Here is a 24,414-nt window from a genome sequence, read left to right as displayed (position 1 = left end):
ATGACTTAATTCAAAGCAAATACGGTGAACAGATTTTTTCAAGGCGGGGCTTCTTTCTTTGGTGCTTCATTTAGACAAAAGTAGAAAATTGACGCCATCTTTTAGCATATTGAAGTGACTTCATTCAGCTTCATTCAGACAAAAGTAGAGCTTTGCCACCAACTTGCAGTATTTGTTGACGTGAGTTGAGGAGCTTCATTTAGACAAGCTTTTCTCACTGCTGCCCCTGGAGGAGAAAAGTGGCATTAAAATCCAATCCAACCCGACACTGACATCTTCAAGCCATCCGATCAGAAAAGTGCAGCTGCGTGATAACAAGAGACAATCTTCACAACAAGAAGACCTTTCAAAAAGAAGCCTTTACTTTCCAGTAGGACTTCCGAAGCATCACATCATCCAAAAAATACAAATATGTATATATGTTGCTAAAAATGTGAGCTCATCCAGAAAATAGCATTTAAAAACAAATTAGGAGAGACTTGCCTTTTTTTTTCTGCCAAAATGTCATTAATTTTGCTATAAATATGTAGATTATAATCCAAAGTATAGGCTGCGGCTGTATTTTCTGCATTTTTTTTTACGGCCGATTCAGTCGTACGTGTACGACTCTTTTTTTTTATAACTTAATAACCTCAAGTCTACCTGACTTCATCTGAGCCATAAAACGAACAAAATTCAAGCACCTTTCTGCATCATGTCGCCGCACAGTCTAGCCCGCAGAAGATACTTTACGGCGCAGTAAACATAGCCAGTGGGCAAAATATTCATACATTCTGAACTCTGCCTAACATCCATTAAGGGAGGACAAATAAACATGATGGCTAAGGCGACGCCGCTCTGTTGTTTGTTTGCACACAGCGCTGAATTAAAACAAATTACAGAGGATGGAAAAAGAGGCGGGCGGGAAGTACAGCGCCGGACTTCAAGTCTTTGTCACGTGTTTTGCGTAAATTGTTGTGCTTTGTCCATTTGACACCTTCACCAATAAAAGGCCCTTCACGTGGCGGCGCCTCTTGTGGCCAAGCAGTATGCTGAAAAAGAGTACATGAGAAATAGAAATGATTTTCAAAATAGAAATGAGTCACCCTGTTTGTTTTTATCTATCTGTAAAACTGTTTTGGGGTTTTTGAATTGAACATCTGAAAGAAATGAATCTTTCTGTCGTACATGTGAACATGCTAGTTGATGAATTTGATCGCAATTTTCTTTTTTTGTGGCATGACCAGACCTGGAATGGCCCATCTGGAACCCTGTCCGAGGATGCAGAACCACAGATCCCTTAATTCATTCGTGTTGTCTACATTTTTTAAAGATCTTGATTCGAACCTGAGCATCTATGACGTCATTTTCAGTCGACAGCAAGTAACAAAATGGCCGCCCTCTGAGATGGACAAAAATGGTTGGATATCACTGCGTAATCCATATTCCCCAAAACGTAATATAAAAAAAACTATTGATACAAACTCATAAAGGCCAATTGAAACAAATTTCTAGCTGTACTTTTGTGCAAAATATGTCTTCCAAGGCTCACCTAGATTTGCAGGTGTTCATCCGTCCTCTCCAGCTAACATGCCAGAAAAAGGTTTGGCAGAGTTTGAAATATATATTTATTTGTTTTGTTGTTTGTTTTGTTTTCTCCCCGCTGACTTGACGTGCAGTCTCAGCTCAGAACCCCCCCAAAAAAACCAACGGCTCTCGAACGTCCTGTTATCCATCCTCTTGGCTTGATTCCTCCCACGGAATATTCTTTCATCCATTTTGAGCCGAGCATGGGGTATTAGTGCGCCCAATAAAAGGCTCTTCCCAAAGCATTCATGTTCCACTCAAAGGAACCACAGTTTCCAGCGGGCGTGCTTCTTAGAGTCCGACTTGGATTTGCGTTTGGGAGTGGATGTGAAGACTTCGTTGGAGTAAGGCAGGGCGGGACATTGTTGGCTGCCCTGGGGGCAAAGTCTCTTCATCAGCGGCTGCAGCTTGTCCTCCTGCAGCTTGAAGTCCAATTCCACACTGCAACAAAATCGAGGAACAAATGACAAGACGAACATTTTAACTTGAAGCGACTCAGTTGTTGCTAGGCAGAATTCAAAAGTCAGTATGGGTCAGCTATGTTGGCTTTCCTCCTGATCCTGTCTGGTCATTGAGTGTCCTTTTGTGAACTCTCTGGGCAATTAAATGTGCTTGGCCTGAAAGAAGTGTGCATCTTAATTTCAAGCAAAGGCAAGCAGGCGGAGGCCAAGCAGGCCGTGATTAACTACCCCGTTTCCAGCGCGGAATAAATCCATCATTAGCCCACGTTTTCCGTATTGCTATTGATTTGCTGGGGTGTGTTAATGTATTCATTCCAGGGCTTTGCACGATATTCCCAGGAATGGGAAATAAATAAATATGAATCCCGGGCAATTTGCCCGCTAACATGACAGCCTTACCTGGCAAGAAAGAAAAAGAAGACGAAGCTGTTTTCGGGGTTTTAGCGGCTATTTGTTTACAATGCTTAGCACGATATTAAAAAGGCTAACTGGATTAAAGTAGACGCGGCCAAAAGAGACGACATCTGATGCGTCAAGGTCGACCTTGTTGGCAGGCACATGCACGCTGGGGCTTTACCCCGGGCTTGATGGGCAGCACAATTAGCCTGCTGACAGATACGCACCAATCACGGCGGCAAAATGAATCCCGAAGACTGTCCTCAGCTCGGAGATAAGTGTCAGTTAAGAACGGAAGACTAATAGAATCATTATAGATCGCTTGGAAGTACTTTGAAACTTCCTACGGCTCGGGTTTACGATAAACCCGACGATCGTCAAAGGAGGTTGTTCCATTTAGCGTGTTAGCTAGCTACAAGCGCTAAAACTGGGTTGTGAATACGTTAACAACAAAAATGACTGGCGATACCACGATATGGCGCCAAAGCACTACATGAAGCACCTCAACTCACATCAACATAGTTTTAAGATATAATTTGATATTAGGCAGCACTTTGATCCACGCAGTCTTTTGGTTGTAGCCTGCGACCCCGATCAGGACAATCCGATCTTTTTTTTTCCATTCAACTGATTATATCGTTCCTCCCTAATCAACGGCAGAGGTTCCAAAACAACAACTGAGGCATCAATCTCTTTATATCCAACGTCTTTAACTATCACAGTGTGACGAGGCGCTACATCAGTATGGAGCGCCACTAAATAGCCCCGGTAATTATTAAGTAATTAATTACTTGGCTGATCACGGCAGTTAGAGGATACCGTGAACAAATGTCCGGGTAGAGATCATCGTTTACTGCTGCTGGTTTGGGAACGCAGGAGGTTGAGCAAACATCAACACAACGTTAAGTACAGTAAGAGCCACTTCGTACACACACATGAGCTTTTCTAGGACACTCCAAAAGGATAATTAATCATTTGTTTAGCTAGGCGGTGCATTGTTTGTATTGCGCTAAACACTGTTTTGTTTTTAATCAAAATATGTCTTTTTTCCTCCTTCAGTGACATTCATCGTAAAGTCATCTCTCCACCGCTGATTTCCCCTTTGGTCACTTGAAAGTTCTTCACAACGTGAGTGGTTCAGTTTGGTGTCGTAGGATGCAGTGGATAAAATCACCAGACTCGACGTTATTTGCTCTTATGGGAAGTTTAAAGTGAATTTAAAATAAAATAAAATAAAGCAGAAGGAAAATTCCCTACAGGTTATGTAAATGCTGTGGAGAAAGGCTGCCTTTGTCATGTAAATCGCAAGCCGACGGCGTCTATTACATGCTCTGTGCTTCACAAACACACGGGAAAAAGCCAATCTCATTAATGAGGACAAAACAGGATGCACAAATCTTAACAATTGTTCACCAGAACAAGCTCTCGGCGCGGGACACCGCAGCTAATGAGCGCCTCACCCTCAACGAACGCCGCCGCCACTGGATTTCATTTCATTTGACTGTTTTTCAAACTTATTGTCTGTTCCCAATTGAAAAGGCGACACAGTGTACATTTAGCAAACGCTTCAATTTAACAGCACGATAGCAGAAAATGCCTGTGATGATGTTATCAAGCATGTTGTGGTCGGTCGCTCAAAAAGTTACGTAAAATTTGCTGTGGTTTAAGTTTAAGATGGAAAAAAAAATCTCTGTTTTACTCTATAAACTACAGACAACATAATTCCCAAATTCCAAATACTGCCAGAAAGAAAAAAAAACTGTAGTGTGTGTTTAGTCACTTGATTTATACCCATGAGCGCAACAAGCTAATTAGCTAAAGCCAAACTGTTTCACTTTCACACAACAAATTGGTTATATAAGTCAAATCAAGTTAAAGTTTCATCGAGACGGGCATCTTATAAATCCGATGCACCTTCCGTTCTGAAAAATAATGTACTCTGGAATTATTCTTGCCCAATCAAACTGAATCAGCCGTTAATCGGAGTTCTAATATCCATCGAGGAAAGTCAATATTAAGAAAATTGGGTGTCAATAACTGAAATTGCCAAGCAGCAGAAATTCAATACTCCTTTCCTTCGTTGTATTAATAGAGGCAGCGGGCAAATAACCAAAGTGTCTCAATATCAGGCAAGGAAAGTGAAAAATGTGTCCGCAATGACCTTTTCTTTCATTTCTCTCTCGCTTCCATGTCAAAATTACAGCACGGGCTTATTTCCCTTATTCATCATCCACATGTTGAGCCTTTCTCCCTTGGTTTTGTTTTTCCAAATACGCACCCCCATTTGTTGCGGTGATTTATGATCGTCGGCGACATTGGGGTGGTGGAGGTGATGGGGCGCGGGGGCGGCTGTCAGCCAGGCGAGAGCTGAGGTCTGGATAAGACCCAGTGACTCTGATTGAGCACCTTAGCTCAGCAGCTGCCGCATTCCCGATTTTATCGGACATACACTCGAGGAGTTGTAGTGCTCTGAAATTAAAGGGATACATCTCCAGGGGATTCCAATCTATGGCTGCAACATGTCGTTCTTGCTTGTCCGGCTTTGAGTAATAATTGATTTTTTTTTTTTCCCTGACCGCCGTTTGCTATTTTAAATGTACGTCAGTCACGCCATGTTCTCTTCACCGGCCGCCGCCCGGTCAGCGGATTAACTCACGAGTTTGTTCTACAAGGAGATCCTGTGTAATAACCGTATCGGGGTTGCAATAACAGACATTTATTTATGAGAGGTTGCCTTTAAAATTGAACCAATGGAGCATCTAATCCAGTCATTTTCCAAAGACTTCAAAATGGAGAAAACCAACAGACTGATCTTTTTGCTCCACGTTCTGGACAGTCCACGTTCGTGCTCTGTTGCTTGTGTCACAAAGACTCGTAATAGAAATAATTTTATATAGTCGTAAGGGCTAAGAGTAGAAAAAGACGAGATTATCACGTGACTCCTGTAAACCTTTAAAACTTGCTTAAAACTTTCAGTTTATAGTCTGAGGTATTCTCACAGGAGCTTCGGCACCAGACAGAGAAAATAGAGAGACAACAATTCACCTTCACGTTTTAGGAACAGGAGTCGATCAGGCCCCGTGTAGCAACCACAACACTATCAGTGTCATTCTGTCATCTGACAATTTCATACGTGGCAACTTGCTTTCAACATAACAAGGTAGGAGAAGTAAGTGCGGGGTTGTCAAACTTCACACCTCTCTTCTGCCTTTCTGACATCTCACGTGCAAGCTGCTCTCACACCGCATTCCTAGTCAAAGTCAGAACGACTCGGACTGCGCTTTTTTAGCATCCGGGATATTTGTTGAATCAAAGGAAGAGATCAAGAGCGACCCTTTGCTTCTAACGGGGCTCAGTCGGCCTTGAAAGGTTTGTGCTGAAGAGCGCTAAAGTGTTTGGAGGTTGCAAAGTGTCTCATCATGTTTTGGCAAGGATGGAGAGTGTGGCGGGCAGATGGCCCGACTTGCCAGCTCTGTTCAATGAGTCTTAAAGAAAAAAAAAAAAACCATGGTTGGAGAAGCTGAAATAGACAACTTTTAATGATACACCACGCCGCATATGAAAAGATGATCTTCCACTTGATTAGCATTTGGCTAATTCAGCGCATCTTCATTGTGCTTTTATCACCGCCAGGCATCTTGCGGTTTAGTGGCAGTCGGCGCCATTTGTTCGCTTGGTCAATTAAGTCGCTTCGGAGTTTGCACTCTTCGAATCTCCTCATTAGAACTCTTACCCGGCGCTCACAGTAAAAGCATGTGACAGCGGCGCAGTCCAACACCCAAAAGGCTCATATGTACTTTTATGGAAGAGTATCGCTGAGTCAAATGGATTCACACAAGCCACCGTCTCACTTACAGTTAAAAGTTAAATATAAATGAGTGCGACTTAACAAATGCAACGTTAGATGACAAAGTTGCATGAACAGTATTTAATTCGACAACTCATGAAATCATAATAGATAATATAAATATAATATTAATAATAATGATTATTATTATATTGGAATATTTTTTCTATTTTTATTCCTTATTATTTGTTGTTATTATTAAATATTTATTATATTTACAATATTTAATTTATAATATAAATATAATAAATGATCATAAAATTACTGCATGACATTACCTGTATCACTTTTTACAATCGCCGCCCTCGTTTATTTTTGCTCATCATTGTCGGTACTTTCCAGTACATTTAAAAGAGCCGTTTCTTCGCTTATCTGAATCATTCATACTGACGGTGGTTTTGAATATTTTGATAACCTTTGCAAATGATCAGGTCACCTCTCATTACATTTGGAAAATGTCATAGTATAACCCTAACAATAAATGCATTCATGCCTGGCTGTCCGTGTTAATTAAATCCACGAGTCGACGGTATGGCAGAAGCTTTCTAGCGTTATGAAGCCGATGATTTTGTCATCCTCTCGAATGTGATGTGAAATACTAAATATTCATCTCTGTATTTGAGCTGTGATCTTTTTTTCTCTTTTGTGTTCCAAATAAACCTCAATCTAGGTCAGCGAGAAACGCTGCATTTTTCGACAAGGAGAGAGAAAGCAGGAAACAAAAAATCACTCTTAATTCCTGTATCCTTGTTCTCAATTAAAATATCTTTTCAAATGTACGCTTTGTGTCCACTCATGTAGAACAAGGCCCAAATAGCGAGAAATGTTTGCATTTGACATGAAAACAACAAACAAAAACAAGCTTTTTATCAAAAGCCTTGACTCGGGACCTCCCTTCCCACACATTTTGCTGATTTTGCTTGAAAACATTTTGCAAAAAAAAAAAACTCTGACGTACACACACAACATAGCAGCAGTCGGCAATGACATATTTACAGAAAAGAAATGTAATTATTTTGTGTGCAGGTGCAAGAGATTCAGTGAAAACATTATTTGTATAGTTTATAACTTTCTAATCAGAATGTAAATAAAAAAAAAAGTCTGGTGAGTATCTGGGAATGAAAAATTATTTATCTACCATCGATTGACCATGACATGAGGGGTCCCTCAAGGGTCAATCCTTGGCCCTCATTTGTTTAGCCTGCATAATGCTAAGCTCAGGTCAGATTCTTCAAAATGTCGGTTATCATGGCTATGCAAATATTTTTGTTTGTATGCGCAGCGTGAGATTTTGCAGGCTCGGTAAAGGTTGGGAAACGATGCACAGTACAACACTGGAATGGAAAGTCATTTTCCTTCTAATTCCGACATCACGTCACGATGACATTACTGTCGATAACCGAACATTGGCGTTACAATCCCCAGTCTCTTGTTCCTATTTCAGTTAAATATTGATTGTCCTCGAAGCCTTTTTGTGTCTCTGCTGTAACATTTGCTGCGAGCGACGCTGGCATACTGAACGGAATCATCAGCGTGCAAAAACAAAACGAAATGCAGAATTAATGACGCGCATCTGCAGTGTCGCTACCCACCTGTAAATGATGCATGCGCTGTTTCGACAAGTGTCACAGTTCGCCGTGTCTTGTCCTGTTCGGTAGGTGAGCCTAAAAAAAAACAACAAAATAAAAGAACATTAATAGCTGAAGGCTATCGGCCGCCGGCCAAATTTGTTCACATAATCCGAGTTGTTTATTCCCCGAGGGGAGGGGGGGGGTCCCGCAGTCTGCTCAGATTTCCTTAATCAATTTGCAGATTTTACATAATCAAATTACGTACTCGGTGCCATTGTTTGATGATGTTTGGCCTTTCCATCCCCCTGGTAGACTTTTCCTTTTGGCCCATTGCTATGCACCATTTTTTTTTAGTTTGCCGTTATTCAACGCAATTTGCCGCAGATGCGAGACAATCAGCGTGATAAATTCCGGCTCCTCTGTAGGCCAAGATCACCCCAGGGTCCATTTAGACTCGCGTGTGAGCACCGCAAGAACAGCCAACGTTACAATTCTCCTGGCAGTTGTATTGGGCTGCATTAAGCCACCTAGAACATGAGGGGATGTTTCGTCCCCTCGCCCCCTCCCACACCTAAAAGTCACAGGGGAAGGGGGGGTCGTGTCTCATGCGTACGTGTAATTGCCCGCTGTCACGGTAGTCCCTCGGCCCTGACAGATGAACCTCGACGAGAGGTGACCTCGACGGAGGAAGGGGAGGGGGGTGAGTGCAGCTGCCGCTCAAGGTCACGGGGTTCAGCGAAAAAGGTGACGGTAACTCACCGAGGGAGAACAACACTTGAAGTACGCACACGAGCTGCTTCGTTATCTACTGTGTGGTAATTGAAGATTCGCTCAGATGATCAAAGCTCGTGAACCTAACTTTATAATTACCGCATGCAAATATCACATTTCGACTGCAGGGGTGAGCGTACACACGGCGGCGTGGCGCGAGGCTGCTATTAAATCCGACTTGTGAGACGGAGCGAGAGAAAAGGGGAGAGAAAGAGAAGCTTCTCCTCTGGAAGTCATTCTCTAAACGGACTGCTGGCGCATTTCCAACGTTGTGTTGTTTGCTCACGTCAGCTGTCCTGGGAGATGTCCTGCCCTCTCGTCCGCTTCACTGTCCGCGCACGCCGCCGCGCACTACAATGAGCATCGCGCGGCTAACCTGCCGAGGTAATGTGCCGAAAGGATGGCGCTAAGCGCTAATGCATATTTTGGATTTGATTATGATGATGCCGTGGTGTGCAGTCAGGGCCTTCCTGGCCTTTTCTGCTAAGCCAAACACTCATTTGTGGTTTTTTTTTGAAGGTCCAATCAGATTTCAGGTTCATTGTGTTGCCATGCAGATATTAATTCCAGAGGTTAGGCTCTAATTGATTAAATTTAAGCATTTTTGTTTGGACAAAAGTAGTGCTTTGCTGTCATGTTGTAGTATTTTGGTGTCGAGGAACTATGTTGAAGTATGTTCAGGCACTTCATTTAGATGCAAGTAGTGCTTAGGTGCAATCTTGTTGCAATGCTCTAGTTTTTGGACGATTTTCCACTTATAAGATGGAAATCTAGCTTTTGTTTTCAAAAACGTTTTGTGAAAAAGCGCTTTTTGAAAACAAATAAATAAACCTTTTATACATTTCTCCAACACAACTGCCATAAATGCTTTGAAGTCTCGCCAAAATATATATCCAGTTCCCCGGCCGCCGTAATTAATGCAGCAAATCTTTTTGTTACAATTCCTAAGATTGCATCGCTTGAAGATTCATCAAACTTGCTTTCATTATGTAACGTTTGGGGAAAAGAGAATCATTAGTTCTGCTCTCTTCAGGCAGGATAACACTTTCAAGTCTTGCCTCTAATTCAAGATTCAAGAATTTTTATTGGCCATGTTTGAGCGTACCAAATAAGGAATTTGACTTCGGTACATCTCAGCTTCTTTTCAACATTTAGGTGACTAACAACAAATTGACAAATATTCTCAAACATCCCCTGATCTTAGGTGACGTCGCAGTCTAGCTTCCCTGGCGGGTCAAAGGTTACGTTCTCACGTGTGGAGTTTCACCTGCATGCTAGCCGGGGACTGATTCTAACCTTTTACGACGTCTCAAGGATAGAAGGAATAAGAATATCTTGTGTGTTTTTTTCCTCCAAGGTAAAGTTGGAGTGCGGCAGCGGAACAGCTCAAGTGTGTGGAGATGCCAGCACGGTGGTCCGAGGCTGCACTAATAGGAGCCATTAAAAACAAAAGACCACGGACCTGCTTGGACACCAAATATGATCAAATATTTATAAACTTCGCTCCTGCGGAAACACCTTGGCTGATAACGCGAGGGCGTTAATGCAAAAAAGGAATAAAACCCGTCGATCACTTGCCCAAAAAAAAAAAAGACCGCATGTACATTTTTTATATCAAAGATAATAAAGTACTCACAGAGATGCGCACTCAAAAGTATCGCTGAAGGTTTTTCTTGATGTTTGCACTCACCGGCTGCTTGTTACATACTTGAGTCTGCTTTTATTTGGTGACATGAATGGCCGCTAATGGATGCGAGACATCATCCAATTCCCTCGCAACATGTTTTTACGCATGAAAAAAAAAATCTGGCCTGTCAGTTTAGTCAGTATTTTTCACCTCGCTAATGCAATATTGGAAAAAATCCTTGTTACTCCTTTCAAACTAAAAGTTGGATATTTGTTCAGTGCCTGGCATATATTGCCAATATCAATCCTGTCGCTGAAGGAAATGGAACAGGGTGGGACTCGGCGGGGGTCCATAATCATAACCAAAACACACTGTAGGTGTTTGCGGAGCGACTGCTCGAGCAATTTCTTTGCCTGTTTTTGCTGGTGTTTTGTATGAACGGCACGGCTACGGATTGGCAGTTAAAGTAGGAGCACGGCTGAGATGAGTAAACGTGCTGTGGCAGGACCAATTTTCATTTGATAATGGCAAATTCCCACATTCCTGGATAGGGGGGGTGAAATCGAAACATATCCCCAGGTCGTTTTAACCCTGTCGAATATAAAAGTAGTGCTTTGCCGCCATTTTCCAGCAGGGAAACTTTGTTAAAATGACACGATAGTCTGAAAAATACGCCAAGTGACGCCACTCACCCCTCCCGCTGTGCTTCACCTTTCTCCAACTCTTGAATAACGCCAAGCAGGACCTTGATGGTCTCCTGGCTGGAGTTGATGAGAGTCTCCATGGCCTGCAGCTGTGCTTTGATATCCTTGTCGTCAGATAAGGGGATGATCTGCCGGCCGCCGCCCACGGTTCCGGTATTCCCCGGTGGGAAGCCCTCGCCCGTCCCCGGCGTCCGCTGCAGCTTGGAAGACGCCGACGCGTGCCTCGCCCGACACGGTCCTTGCGACTGCGCCGAACATTTGGCGCTGTGAGGCAGCGTCTGCGACTGCTGCTCGCTTAACTGCGGCCCCTTCTTTCTTTTACAAGCCTTGGAGGGGCTTCCTAAAGACTCCACTTGGGTCAAAGAATTCCAAGCCACCGGGCCCCGGCCCATAACAAATTCAGAGGTAGCCAGCTGACGCTTGGCGTCAGTTTCTTCTCGGGGTAATCCTTTGTGTTTGGTCCTCGCCCCGCAATCCTGATGATCCGGTTCACTTTTGGGGTTGCTCAGGCGGGACTCTTGCGAGAAATGCGAGTCTGTACACGAGGGTCCGTCCACGCAGTTGGCGTCGCAAATCAAATCCTCCGTCTCGCTGCTGTCGTCGGTGTGATGGAGCAAAGCTTTGGTCTGACCCACGATCTTCTCCTGGCACTTTGAAGACACCCCGATGGGTTGCCCGTCCTCTCCCACGGCTTTTATATCGCTCAGAAAGCCGTTGTTTTGTCCCCGGTAATCTTCCACTAAAGCGGCGTGTTTAAACGTATGTCCCTTTTTCCTCTCGAAGGGAAACGTTTTGTAGCGTTTGGTTAAGTCCGGCGATGTCTGCACGCCGGTGCTCCTGGTCACGTTGGGGATGGATCGTCTGGCCGGCATGGTCATGTATTGTCGGTGTGTCACTTTACAAGAAATGGATCTGGTGTGTTTACCACGAAAGTCATTCTGCGCTTCGCAGATATCCTTAAATCGAACCTGCAGGGCCTTGTTTTTCTTCTTCACTTGCTGAGCGTCGAGGCCCGCGTCGGAATCGGAGTCATCGGAGTCTGACGCAAGCATGCATTTGCTGTCCTCTTTGCTCACCATATTTCCTACGAGCGGGAAGACGTCAAATGTGAGTATATTTCAGGATTATGGCGCGGTAAAATATTTTGATTTGGTACCACGGAAGCAGTGGCCGGGCATGAAAATAACAGCGGGCAGGCGCAATAACACACACAGCCAGAAATAATAGGGGGGGAGAAATTCGGACAGGTGGAAGCACAAGGAATGTAAGTGCATGCAAAAGGATTTTATAGTAATTAGTGATAAATGTCAAAAAGAAACAAAATGAGCTAGATGTTTACAAAATGGAGGCTGTGCTGCAATAAAAGCTTAGCTGATTCAAATGAATCAGTGACACCTATAGATTCAAGATTCAAGAGTTTTTTATTCGCCATGTTTGAGCTATAGCTGTCAATGGTAGTGAATGAGTTCATTTTTTTAGAGAACCTTTCTGAATGTGAATTAGCGTAATGGATGGCTTAAAGAAACGTGTCACTTGGGAGATCCGAGGTCGTTCGTATGTTCAAAGTATGTTGCGTGTCCTTGAATAAAGAGACCTCGCTCTCTGGTTCACTAAAGATTTTGAGCCAGCTATTCAACGTGTTTTCTCAACTCCTCACTAAAAAAACTCACCTATTCTGTTTTTTTGCACTCTCCAAGCAAAGCTAAATAGTATCAGTTTTGCTAATCAAAATATTCTCCATCTATCATTGACTCCATGATCAATCTTTAGATCTAATTCCTCAACAAAGACTGATACCAGAGATTCAAAATCCACTTCAGCAATCAGGTTATAAAATACCAGTTTCTAATATCAATCTGCTAAATTAATGGCAAATAATTTATAAATCTGTCGTTACCTCAGCAGCCATAAACCTCCGCGCATGTCACCGGTGCATTACCGCTATCAACAAGGCCGAGTGAATATTACACAGACTATTCCATTTATTTTATCAGCCGCTGAATAATTTTACAAATGGAATAGGTGTTTTGTGCCGACTCTGTGTTTTTTCTTACCAGAATCCCCCCGGTAAACTGTGAGCGTGAAATCCGTTATTGACGATTGTTAACGTTCACATGGTCCCTGTGTGCTTTGCTGCAAAATACTTTTATTGCTCTCCACAAGACCTACATGGGATGTTTTTTCTTCTTATGCGCACATTAACATTTGTCCACGCAGTATATCGGAGCGCCGAGTGTGTTAGGGAAACGCTCCGACTAATATGTTTTTGTGACAGTTTGAGTTAATGTTATTTATTTCATATCGGCGAATGCTCCCCGCCATACCTTCTCTGTATTATCGACCATTTTATGGTCGCTTTTTTTTTATCTGTGTTATGCATTGCTGCATTTTTTGCTAATGCAGGTCACACAATGTTTCCACTCGCACGCACTCGGGATTAGATGATAGCTACAGGGAGTGTGTGTATTAGCAAATTATTTTTATAGCAAACATTTCAGGTCCTCCACCAGTGTCCACCTGTCGGTTGCGGAGTTCCCCAGGGCGACATTGCTGTCATCATGCAATCATGCAGTCTCAGCAGTATTGAGTAAAAATGATCGACCGCTGCGGCGAATATAAAGCGCACACTCGACTATCACAAATCTGTCTGGTCTGACCTTAAACTTGAAAAGGCTACGGAGCACACCCTGATCCTTTTTAATGCAGTTGGAGTAAATAATTTCACGCCTGACTCGAAAGTAAACAAGAAAGCGCTATCTGCAAATAGAATCGGAATCTGTTTGTATGTCGATTTATTTTCGTTCTACAAACATGTTTGGAGTTTTTGTCGTCGTTCCCCTTTCAAATAATCTACTTGTGTTTTGGTGTTTACATGTAATGAACCTGAAAATGTTTTGATCAAATTGACCTTTGCGTTGTTTGTTTGCGGACGTTGCGCATGTCGAGTTAAGACTATGAATTGATGAATAAAATGAAGGTGTTGTCAAAAGCAGCTCGTTGAAAAGACACCACGAGCTGAACAAAGTGGTCGGAAGAATTTATTGCCGAGTAATTTGCCAGAAGCTACTTTGAGAATAATCAAGTTGAATCATTGGCCGACGAGGCATATTTGTTAATGAGTTTGGTTTAATGGCGACGTTTATACTCGACCGTTAAAACATTTATCGGACAACAAACGGGGCTTTTGTTGGTTTGCCGCGACAACAAATGGCTGTTTACGTTTTTGGCTTAATTTTTGAGTGTTGACAACCATGTCGTGACGGGAGGCACTGGTTAGCTAGCTTGCAAGCTAACAGGTTTAACAAGCTAACAAATTGGATTTCATCATGTACATTCGGGGATGACTGGTTAGCTAGCTTGCAAGCTAACAGGCTTAACAACCTGGATTTCAAAATGTACATTCAGGGATGACTTCACCATTCAGGTGGCAGCATAACAGCTAAATGCTGCGTCACCATGTTTGCTTGGAGCTCCACAAAATGAGCTCAGAGCCCAACTGGGTTTATAATCCGTGAGCATTTTTTTTTTTTTAATATAATCAGTGTGAAAAACAATTAGGCGATTTATGGACCAGTAACAGAATTTGAAAATCTATCCTACAGCTGACTGGCAGCCAGTGTAAAGAAGAAGATCCGATTATCTTTTACACACTAACAGAAGGCTAACGGCTTCAAATGAAAAAAATGTCGAACAAAGACATTTATGTCCCTGCTGTGCATATGCAGATTGAACAGCTAAAAATTCTGCTGGTGATGTTTGTCCGAGGTTATCCGGAGTGTATTTGTGCCCCGTTGTCAAAATAAGAGCATTTTCATCTTAAATGCGAGTCCTCGGGACCGGCGCCACGTCTTTCACCTTGCGGACCGTCTGCTGCGACCTAACCTGAATTCAAACGGCGGAGAACGTGGAATATATTTGGAGACAAGCGTGCTTCATCTTGCAAGTTACCGCAATGGATTCCATGCGGGATGAGGAGAATACCGCAGCGCTACTTTCTACATCCTCATTATGCACAAACAATAAATTTGCTCGTGTCGTCAATTTACACAACGTCGTTTGGAGATCAGGAGCTGCTGGATTTGTATTTGTTCAAAAGTATTTCCTGTCATGCGCTTTGATTTCACAATAGTGTGTTAGAAGCAATTATGGACATATTGGATTTTTCAACTGACTGCATGAGCTTGATTCTATTCTTTTATGACCAAAAAATTAAAAAATGCCAATCTCACACTACTTAAGAAGTAATCACGTTTGCACAATGTTAGCTGCCAGCGCAGAAAATGCTCTCATGTAGCCATAAAATCATGTAAAGCAGCCAAGTGGTAATCATACCAAAAAAAAAAAAAATCTTCCTAAATTGCTTAAGTGATGGATCTATCCTGCACGCTTGGACGAGGATCTCCCTTCTCCTCCTCTTCCACATCTTGCTCCTCCTTCTCCCCGGGCTAGTTCTATCTCTCCTAATGACCCGAGGTCCTTCCCTGATTTGGCCTCGGCTATCCGAGGGATTATGAATAATGCATCGACTCTAAAATTGCAAAAGTAATCCTCTGAAATCTCCTTATGCGCGCTGGCAGAGAGCGTTGTCGCTTCCGATCGGCCCTCGCTCCTTCGTGCTAAAACGTAGCGGGGTTAAAAATAAAAACACCTTGGGCTATGGTGCAGTGATTGATTTATTATGACCGCCATGTTGTATCAACTCTCTAAAAGGAATGCCAATGGGGTATGTTCCTATTTTCTATGCAATGGGACTTGCAAAACTTGCTGAGTCACCATTTAAGCCAGTCAGGCGGCTTAGCTCGTATCACCTTACGTTCTCGTCGGCCGATATGGATATTTACATAGGATAAACCCCCCCCCCCTTGGTCGAGCCTCATCTCATTATAGCTTAAGTAATGCTATTACAACATCTCATCCGAGACTGGGGACCTGCAACTGCGTCATAGGTGTGTTGGACTGTATTTATTATCTCGCAGGTGGCGCTCAACAATGACCCCCCCCCCCCCAACCCGCCCCTCCCACCGGCATTTAGTCAACTTGTGCATTGTGCGCTACACGCAGTGTAGTCATTGTGCATGCAGAGGCTTTTCTCGCATACATTTCAGAGTGTGACATTGCACCAACGACGTTTTCACAAGTGCTCCGTAAAGGACAAGTGCCGACATTCCGGAAGGTTGCGAACGCCTTGTGTGGTTACACAGACAGATTTGGGCTTACATGAGGAAAATTTATAAGATTGTCTATATAATTCTTTTTTATAGGGAAATGTGTTGAGCAGAATTTCTAATGCTTTACTGAAACAGAGCAGAAAAGTATGGATGATGAAATAATGATGGTTATCTCATTGATATCACAAATTGGTGAGAATCACCAGCGTCGTGCTAATCTAGTTAGCTCATCGAGCTAGCCTCAAAAACCGTCACGTACTGTAAGAGCATAAAAAATTTTTTTTTTAAATTGTCACGTGTGGAATTTCCAACACTTTAAAAAAAATCGGTTCAGAAAAAAATCTGTGCGCACTGGAGGTAGCAAAAAAAAGTGCCAGTCACAGATAATCACCATTTTTATTTCGCTAGGCCTTGATAGAACTTTCACCTATTGATCGGTGGTATTGATCAGCTCTTTGTGAACAAAGGACTTTGATATTTATTTGAGGAGAAGGAATGGGTGAAGATGTTGACTCCTACGTTAGCTTCTCGCGCGAGCTGTTGACTGGCTAGCTGCCACATGCCTTGTGATCAAAAGATAGAGTGTTTTATGTTACTGATTTATATTTGCGAGTTAAAAATATGTTTATCGGGATTTATTACACCTCATCATTTGCCGTTAACATTAAGTGCGTGTTTAAAGAGTGTTTTATTGTTTCCAATGCATTCATTTTAAAATGCTTATGCTTGAATGACACTTAATCATGTTAAAATGTTCGAACATTGCTTTGACGGTAAATTGAGATTTTATCACGTTGACATGTGTCGTGAATTATTCCAAATAAGATTTCATTAGGAAATGTAGCTTTGAAAAGTCGAACGGCGTCACACAACTGATTGTGTTCGAATGGGAAAAGTTTGTTCCAGACGATTTATCAAAAGCCTTTGGCTACAGCTAGTTTTTGGAACAGACAGGATCCTTTCTGAGATTAAAGTCAGGCGGGGTGAGTTGGAGAGAAACATTTGGGGATTAAACCCAATTTTGTGGATGTCTTTTAATGTTTGAAGTGTCTTTCACACCCACACAGTGCATCACCCTGATGAATCCGTCGACTACGAAGGGGTTGGGCAACCTGATGATGGAGTGCGATGCGTATCAGGATTTATGTAACAAGTGAAAAAGAAACTGCTGAGCTCGGCAAGTACGTTTGGCACCTTGAAGCTTCGCCCTCGGTGATTCCCATCATTCCAGGTAAGCTATGACGCGGTGAGAGCAGAGACGGGTGAGGAGTAAAAAAAAAAAAAAAGTGCGGCTTTGCAGTAGCCTTGAGCTTCCCGGATTACGCCTGATCAGTCCTAATATTCCTGAAAGCGGCACGCTTATGTCCGCCTTGAGGATGGCATCACTCATTCCATTTAAACGTGTCACGAAGCTCGTAAAAAGCTGATGTCTCCCCCTCATGAAGGGCGGGCATTCCAATAGTCAGTTATTAGACACTGCTAATGAACCCTCGTCTATGTTTTCTGCCCTCGCACAGGCATCAATTCAATGTTGCATGCGTGTGAAGGGAAAGGACGTTTGCACTGATTTCGGATGCTACCCCCCCCTCCCCGAAATGCATCTTATGCATGCAGGCAAAATCCACATGCAAGACTCAAGAGGCAGTATTTTAAGATAATTCATGCTTAGTTATGACAACCGCATAACTTCTCCCGAGGCACCCGCTCTGATGGACATATGTGCAAGTAGAGGGGGATTTACAACTCTTACCTTGAGACACAGATCAGAGGTGCAAAGGACAAGCGAGCGCCTCTCCCCCGTGTACCAAGTGTCCATCCGTGCCTTCATCGGGTGCCGCGCTTGTGTCCAGCCTGAGAGGCAGCCGGTGCAGTGACAGCTGGAATAGTTGTGGCACATCCGACACAAATGTTCAGTTACAGGAGCTCGTAAAGCAGGCGAGGGATAACATTTCGGAGATCTCTTTGACGTTCTCCGTCACATATCTTGCAAGTGACACTCTTGCGCCGACACTCACCGGGTACAGGCGCTCACAGCGGAGATCTCCATCTCGCGGCAGCGCCGCTGCTGCTGGTGCTGCTGCTGCTGCCGCTGCTGCAATCCCTGTGCATTCATGATTGAGTGTAAGTGTGTGTGTGCGAGGGAGGAAGGCAGGGAGAGGGTGGGCTGGCGGGTGGGGGGAGAGTAGGATTGGAGGGGGACGGCGCAAAAGCTGCCAGGGAGAGTCCAGTTTGCGGTCCGCATCGCTGGCGAAGACCCCCTTTAACTTGCCCTCCACAGTCTGGATATTTTGACACGGAGATGTTATGTAATCCGAACGGAGCTTTAGAAGGCGGCGGCGAGGGGTGGGGAGGGGATGGGAGAGGGTTTGGGGTGAGGTGGTGGTGGTGGGGTTCTGAAAAATGATAATGCATTGTGCTTTTAATTGGATGTCTCCCGCTCACCCACTTCTACGCCACCTCCGCCCGTCCATACGTCTGACACTTTGTTTATGAAAGCTATTGAAGGGGGCTGAATCGAGCCGGGGTGCCGCGCAAAGCCGGGGGTGGTAAAAGGGGGGGAGGGGGGGGTCACAAAAGAGGAAGAGATCCAGCGCAGTGGCAGTCTTAATGAGACTCAGAGACGAGTGGGAGAATTAAATAATGTGAGAAAGTAATAGAGACAGTGAGTCGAGGCGAGAGAGAAATGTACTCGTGCTCCGGTAGCTGGCTGATATCGATTCGGCGGCCACCTGATATTTATTAGGCGGGCTCTAAATTCATTCCCTCCTTCTGTGATCTAATGACGTATACGAGCCTGCCGATAAAGCCAACGGATAAACTCATTAGAGTATTTGTCCGCATCAACTATAAATATGTAACATGCAAGCAGCTAGGCTGGATGATGATCCAGAGCCATTTTCAAGTGATGGATTTGGACCCGCTGCATCATTATTATCTGGCCTTAATGCCAACAAGAGTTTTCATCCTGGAGGTCAGGCGGTGGTAGCATTGGTCATTGCAGTGATCTGCTGACTGTTGTCTTATTGATTTACTTGTCCGTCCACCACTCTGCCCGGTATGTTCTTAAACCTAGCGACAAGCTTCTGGGGCCAAGACGCAGCATGCATGCTGATCGCCACCCTGCAGCAAGCCTCTATTTTCTCCGTGTCTCTAAATCCATCCATTTTTGTGACGGGCCGTGCATTTGGTGGCTTGTTCTTAAGCGTCATATTTAGAAAAAAAATGTATTTTTGCTTTAAATAACACATATGTGACTGTTATAATAAGAAAAGGGTGTTTGCGCCGTTGTGGGGGTGAACGCAGATGACATCATTCCAAGTTAATTGCGATAAAAGAATAAAACTTCAGAAAAATAAGTCTTTGCATTTAGGCTCTGAATATAGGTCAGCAGAGAAGGCCTTGCTGGTTCTGACACAGACAACCATTCAGACTGTCACTAGGTGGAAGGAAGTCAGGCGTGTCAGCGATTGCCTCGAAATCTGGCTGTGCGTAATGAGTAGTATAGCACACACTTGTCAACCGGGTAGAGCTTCCCTCCCTCCACCGATTCCTTAATTCCCCTTTCTTCCACTATTCTGATTGACTTGCCACAGGCTGTAATACATGAAAACGCTTCCTCATATTAATGCAAGGAAAGAAAAAAAAAAAAGACCCCCCGAGTGCTCACTGATGACTGTCAGTTTAACAGTTCATTATGGGAAGGGAGCAGCGGAGCCTCGGGGCCGTTGCACACGCGGAGACTTTCGAGCATTTCAATGAAGATGTTCCATAAAAGATCGGAGGAGAGTCGCCAAAGTTCCGACACGAGCGCTATTCTATTTCTGAGATCATCTTGAGCTCCCGCAGGGGAACGCCTCAGTCTCAAAGGTGAGCTGGTTGTGTAGTCAAATAAATCTCCCACATTCACATCTCATCCCTAGGTGGAAAAGAAATGCTTATATTAGCATTTGAAAAAAGCCAAGCAGGCGTGCATACATATTTTTATCTAAACTGTTTGTCAGTGTTTTTCTACTGTACACCGCCAACTCGGGGGGATCGTGACATGAGTGATCACTAGAAATAGCAAACTCGCATAAACAAGATTTTTTTTTTCCAAACTCGCCTTACATATTTAAGACTCGGTAGATTATGCTGAAAGATAGCATGAAGACGGGCGGGCGTACAAATGATCAACACGCTTCGATGACATCGTCATACATGCCATGCTCAATCAACAGCACGGCGAGCTTGTCAAAAAAAGACGTCCTCGTCATTAGTCAAGAGAGATTTAAATTTGTCGGTGTCGACGTACAGTCTCATGTTTCTATATTTGTGGTCTGCTTAGACGAGTTGCAAAGATTCACGCCAGATTTAGATTGCGGAGATGTCAATCAAGCATTTTCTAGAGGGCTTTTCCTCATTAAAGTTGAAAATGAATCACCCATCTCTGGTGCGAGCCTTAAAATAGCCGTCCAACAATTTAAAGCACATTGTAAAAGTATTTTACGCAATTTGTTTTTGCATTTTATGCAATTTTACAAAAGAAAAATTCCAATCAGACAAATTTGCAATTTATTGAATATTTATTTATTATTTTATTTATTGATTTTCAATTATTTTTGTATTTATTTATTTATCAAATATTGTGTCCAGATGATCATTCCTCCACAAGATAATATTCAATTAAATTCCTCTTTCTACAGGTTAAATCAAGTGTTAATCCAATAAAATCTGCCCTATTAGACTCTTGGGGCAGTTTTACCCCAGTGACTATTAAAATCAGTGTAATCCATCACTATTAATGGCCGTGGAAAATTGGCTGTTAAAACAAATGCTAATTTGTCAAGACGTTATAAAGCACTGATAATTAAACACAGAACAAATAATCAAGTAATAGAACTTGTTACATCATTTCCCTTTTAGCTATTTCGTTTTCTAACCACGTGATATGATGCTAAATCATTTGTCTTGGTAATCTCAGGGTGACAAAAATCGGGCAAAATCACCGGAAACAGTCAATTGAACGACGACGTGTTTCTTGTGTAAACCGTATTTCGATAATCATGTGTATTTATGCGCCGTGTAGCCGGTCCCTCGCGAGGCCACGTTCAAACTCGGCTAATCTGACGCTGGGCGGATTTTCCTTGGATCAACACAAGTGAATGACAGCAAATGTACAAGCACAATCTTTCATGTTTAATACAGTTTGGATTCAATTTGGGGAAAGCGCGAGTGGTTACGGTAGCCTCAGAGAGTGCTCATAGGGAAAAAAAAATGATGGAACTATTAGCATACAAGCTGTCAAAGAGTAGCCGCGGCGCTCGTATTTTTTTATCGTTAGCTATGGCAAGGCCTGCTTGTTTTAATACTCAAGGAGGAAGCCATTCAAATTTGGGCAGTTTGACAAAGTGCACATTTTTCCCAGTATTTAATTGGAAAACAAAAAGCTGGTATCAACTCCGGAAGGCTGTTGATAAAATAAAGACACAAAGTTACCTTGAGGGCACTAAACGGTAAAAGAATAAACATTAAGGTGAACGAAGCTCATTTGGGTAAAACGTGTTCTGTTGACAAGTACAAATACTGAAACGGCTTCAAGAAAAGAAAATTATATTTGCCGAACGAATCCTCAGATGAATTGTGTACTTCTATACCTAAATAATTTTAATGAATTCCAACAATGCTCTTTAGGTACAAAACAAAACGTGGTGAACTCAAGTTGACCTCGAAACTTTTTTTAATACACTTTCAGGCCTTTTTCTGAAATATAAGGTAAAAATAAGGTTTGAACAAGCCAGCCGTAGAATTGCATCATTATTTAACCAGCAAAAGCAGACCGGTAACTTAATCGAGTCGTTTGATTCACACATTGACTCTTGCTTTGATTCTTTGTAACAATTGCAATTTTTCTAATCATTACGGCGTAAACACAATCCGAGAGCACGGCCTACACTTGTTGAAACTTTTTTTATATCTAAAGAGGATCATCGCTGAGCCCAGTTAAGCCTCATACGTTTGTTTCCTTTCAAACACAACATCGTGCCGAGCGTTTGTTTGGATTTCAGCCCGTGGGATGAATCGTAATGGGCGTCCGCTGAGTTTGCTTATCAAAACAAAGATGTTCCACGAATGCAGGCGGTGTCATTAATCTATCAAGATTTCTTAGAGTTAGAGAAGTTGGGTGTAATAATAGAAATGTCTGTTTCTTGACTAATATGAGAAGTCTTCTTCCCGTGACTCATTACAAGTGTGCATGCGAGGATTTGCCGTGTCTGCTCAAGCGAATAAAACCACTGTTACTCATCCACTTTCCCATCCGAGTTCAGATTTCAGTGAAGCAGACGAATGACTCGCTGGGATTTTAGGCGGGAAAGCCATGATGCGGCATCTTTTCGGATTGAAGAAGCAAAGAGACGCCGCGGCGTCTACAAGCTTGTCAGCTACAGTTGGAGTTGACGTAAATGTGGAATGGAAAGACTGTGTCACTCCAACCAGAGTCAGCGGGGGACATGACATCTGAGTTTTGAGAATCTTGTCTGCTGTGATTTCAGATATGGGGAAAAAAAAACATGCTGTGCAAAATATTTCTGCAATGCCCCCTGAAATATGCTTGGACCCTGCCTCCTTCCTCCAGGTCAGATAACTTGAATATTTTCCACTTTTTTTTTTTTGCCAATTTCCATCCCTCACCTTTAGAAAAGACATTCAGAATTTTTATCAGTATTTTTTGGAGGAATTTTGTAAAAATATATACAGACCCACCGAGAAATCCTTGGCCTCCTAAACTTTGTCCGGCGGAAACTAATTCGTTGGCGTCTCCCGTGAATGGCGGCGAATTGTATTGACGACTTCAAAAGCACCGGGCAAATGGTGTGTCTGAATTCATGCACCTCTTGAGATGAAGATGCAGCTTGGCATCGCTGAGGGAGGCTGCCAGATCTGTCGGCGGCCATTGTGGAAGTGCTTACTCATGCGTGGGCTTTACGCACGCACACACACAAACGAGCGCACACACGCTAGATGTGTTCTTAAAACATTCTGCTCTCTGCGTAGACTGGACAGACACACACACACACACACACTGCTGTTTCTGAAGAGAAGCCCCATTGACTGCTTGATAGAATCTCCCTCTTTGAGGTATGTTTGTCACAGCGGAGGCCCTCGCTATTGGTTTGTCTCACACACAAACACAAAGGGCACACAACTTTGTTTACTCATCGTCACAAAACATCCGAGTATTCGCAATTAACAAAGCTTTGCACGTGTATCATTCCCGCCATCTATTGATGGGTTATTTATTAAAACTTTAGACGTCATTGATTTCACAAGGCATGATTTCCTTCCAAGATATTTTACAAGCGCTGCACACCCCGAGGCAACCGCAGTTGTTGACAGTTAAATACCTTTCTCGAGATGAGCAGGTGATCATTGCGCATGCAGATGAAGATAGATTGCTGCCGACCAGGAATACTCTTACTTGGAAGACGAGGGTCGAGGGGAACGTGGTTGCTAAGGAACAATGATGAGATTGTGCAAAGTGGTAGATATCTCACACTATCGCAAAAGCACTTCTTAGACATATGCAAAAAAAAAGGTATTTAAGCTCAAAGCACAATTTGCAGATGAAAGATTTAGAATACATTTATAAATTCCCAAAAAAGGCAACAGTATGAAGCTAAAAACTAATAGGTAAAAATATTGTACTCTCCAACAGACATTGCTACTTTATAAAATGTTTAAAACCGATTGAGATATAAGTACACACAACATTTACAAAACCTAACTTTATTTTGAAAATGCTAACATCCTGTTTTACTTTGAAGTGCCACCCCAAAACAGGAAAAGATGACGTCTCTAGTAGTGTCGTCTTTACTTGTGATGACGTAGAGGAAAAGTATCTTCCAATCTTTGTAAGCGTGTAGTAATGGTAAGTTCAAACCTTCAAACGTGTTTTTACCAACATTCTTACTATTATAAATTTGACGCCAATCTACCTCCATATTTATGTGAGTACTGCAGTGTATGAATTTTAGCAAACCAATCGGCAGCCATGATGGCTCGCACCTGTTGCGGCTAAATAGTGTTTGCTTATTAAGTGAACTGTCTTTTTTTAGCAATTTGGCTAACGCGGCTTTGTATCGTTTTGAACCAGGATGGCATGTAGATTTAAGGAAGATTAAAATGAAGAGAAGCTCAACATCATCTTACCTGCCTTCACCCTGCTTTTTCTCTCGGAAGCAGAAGCCGCCGCCTTTTCGGCTTTACCGCCTTCACCGCCGCCATTTTGACTTCACCTCAATCACGAGACGTGAGTAAATAAAAAC

The 24,414-nt window shown here is 43.0% G+C and overlaps 2 protein-coding genes across 4 annotated transcripts in view; one reads left to right on the top strand and one right to left on the bottom strand.

Moving 5' to 3' along the window:
* On the bottom strand, nucleotides 1-24,370 carry insyn2ab (inhibitory synaptic factor 2Ab). Of its 3 annotated transcripts, XM_088385478.1 has the most exons (9): nucleotides 24,299-24,370; nucleotides 23,494-23,599; nucleotides 18,127-18,212; nucleotides 17,862-17,988; nucleotides 10,932-12,027; nucleotides 7,863-7,934; nucleotides 1,532-2,007; nucleotides 880-1,031; nucleotides 1-226 (listed from the first exon to the last, which is right to left on the bottom strand). In XM_088385478.1, exons 5-7 carry the CDS (start codon nucleotides 12,020-12,022, stop codon nucleotides 1,824-1,826), a joined length of 1,347 nt encoding a protein of 448 aa, XP_088241604.1. In that variant the 5' UTR covers nucleotides 12,023-12,027; nucleotides 17,862-17,988; nucleotides 18,127-18,212; nucleotides 23,494-23,599; nucleotides 24,299-24,370; the 3' UTR covers nucleotides 1-226; nucleotides 880-1,031; nucleotides 1,532-1,823. The 3 variants fall into 3 exon arrangements, with proteins under 3 accessions (XP_088241604.1, XP_088241603.1, XP_088241605.1); XM_088385477.1 differs by lacking the exon at nucleotides 1-226 and having other exon boundaries at nucleotides 341-1,031; XM_088385479.1 differs by lacking the exons at nucleotides 1-226; nucleotides 18,127-18,212; nucleotides 23,494-23,599; nucleotides 24,299-24,370 and having other exon boundaries at nucleotides 341-1,031; nucleotides 10,932-11,838; nucleotides 11,912-12,027; nucleotides 17,862-17,876.
* The window catches only part of LOC148393025 (receptor-type tyrosine-protein phosphatase epsilon-like), a 35,286-nt gene continuing 34,767 nt past the window's right edge, over nucleotides 23,896-24,414 (top strand). Inside the window, exons 1-2 of the mRNA XM_088385463.1 lie at nucleotides 23,896-24,017; nucleotides 24,243-24,398. The gene's annotated coding sequence lies outside the window, so the exon portion shown is untranslated. The remainder of the gene's footprint in view (nucleotides 24,018-24,242; nucleotides 24,399-24,414) is intronic.

Source organism: Syngnathus floridae, chromosome 9 (assembly GCF_059516105.1).
Source record: "Syngnathus floridae isolate MCC-2025c chromosome 9, RoL_Sflo_1.0, whole genome shotgun sequence".
Lineage (NCBI taxonomy): Eukaryota > Metazoa > Chordata > Actinopteri > Syngnathiformes > Syngnathidae > Syngnathus > Syngnathus floridae.
The sequence above is the reverse complement of the archived record's forward strand: the minus strand, read 5'-3'. Positions and strand labels throughout refer to the sequence as shown.

Excerpts from the sequence above, each read along its gene's own strand:
- insyn2ab (XM_088385478.1), bottom strand. The coding sequence starts at position 12,022 with ATGGTGAGCAAAGAGGACAGCAAATGCATGCTTGCGTCAGACTCCGAT. Across the intron at positions 7,935-10,931 it reads GGTGAAGCACAGCGGGAGGG|GCTCACCTACCGAACAGGAC; the intron begins GTGAGTGGCGTC and ends GTTTTTTTTTAG. Across the intron at positions 2,008-7,862 it reads AGCGCATGCATCATTTACAG|TGTGGAATTGGACTTCAAGC; the intron begins GTGGGTAGCGAC and ends ATTTTGTTGCAG.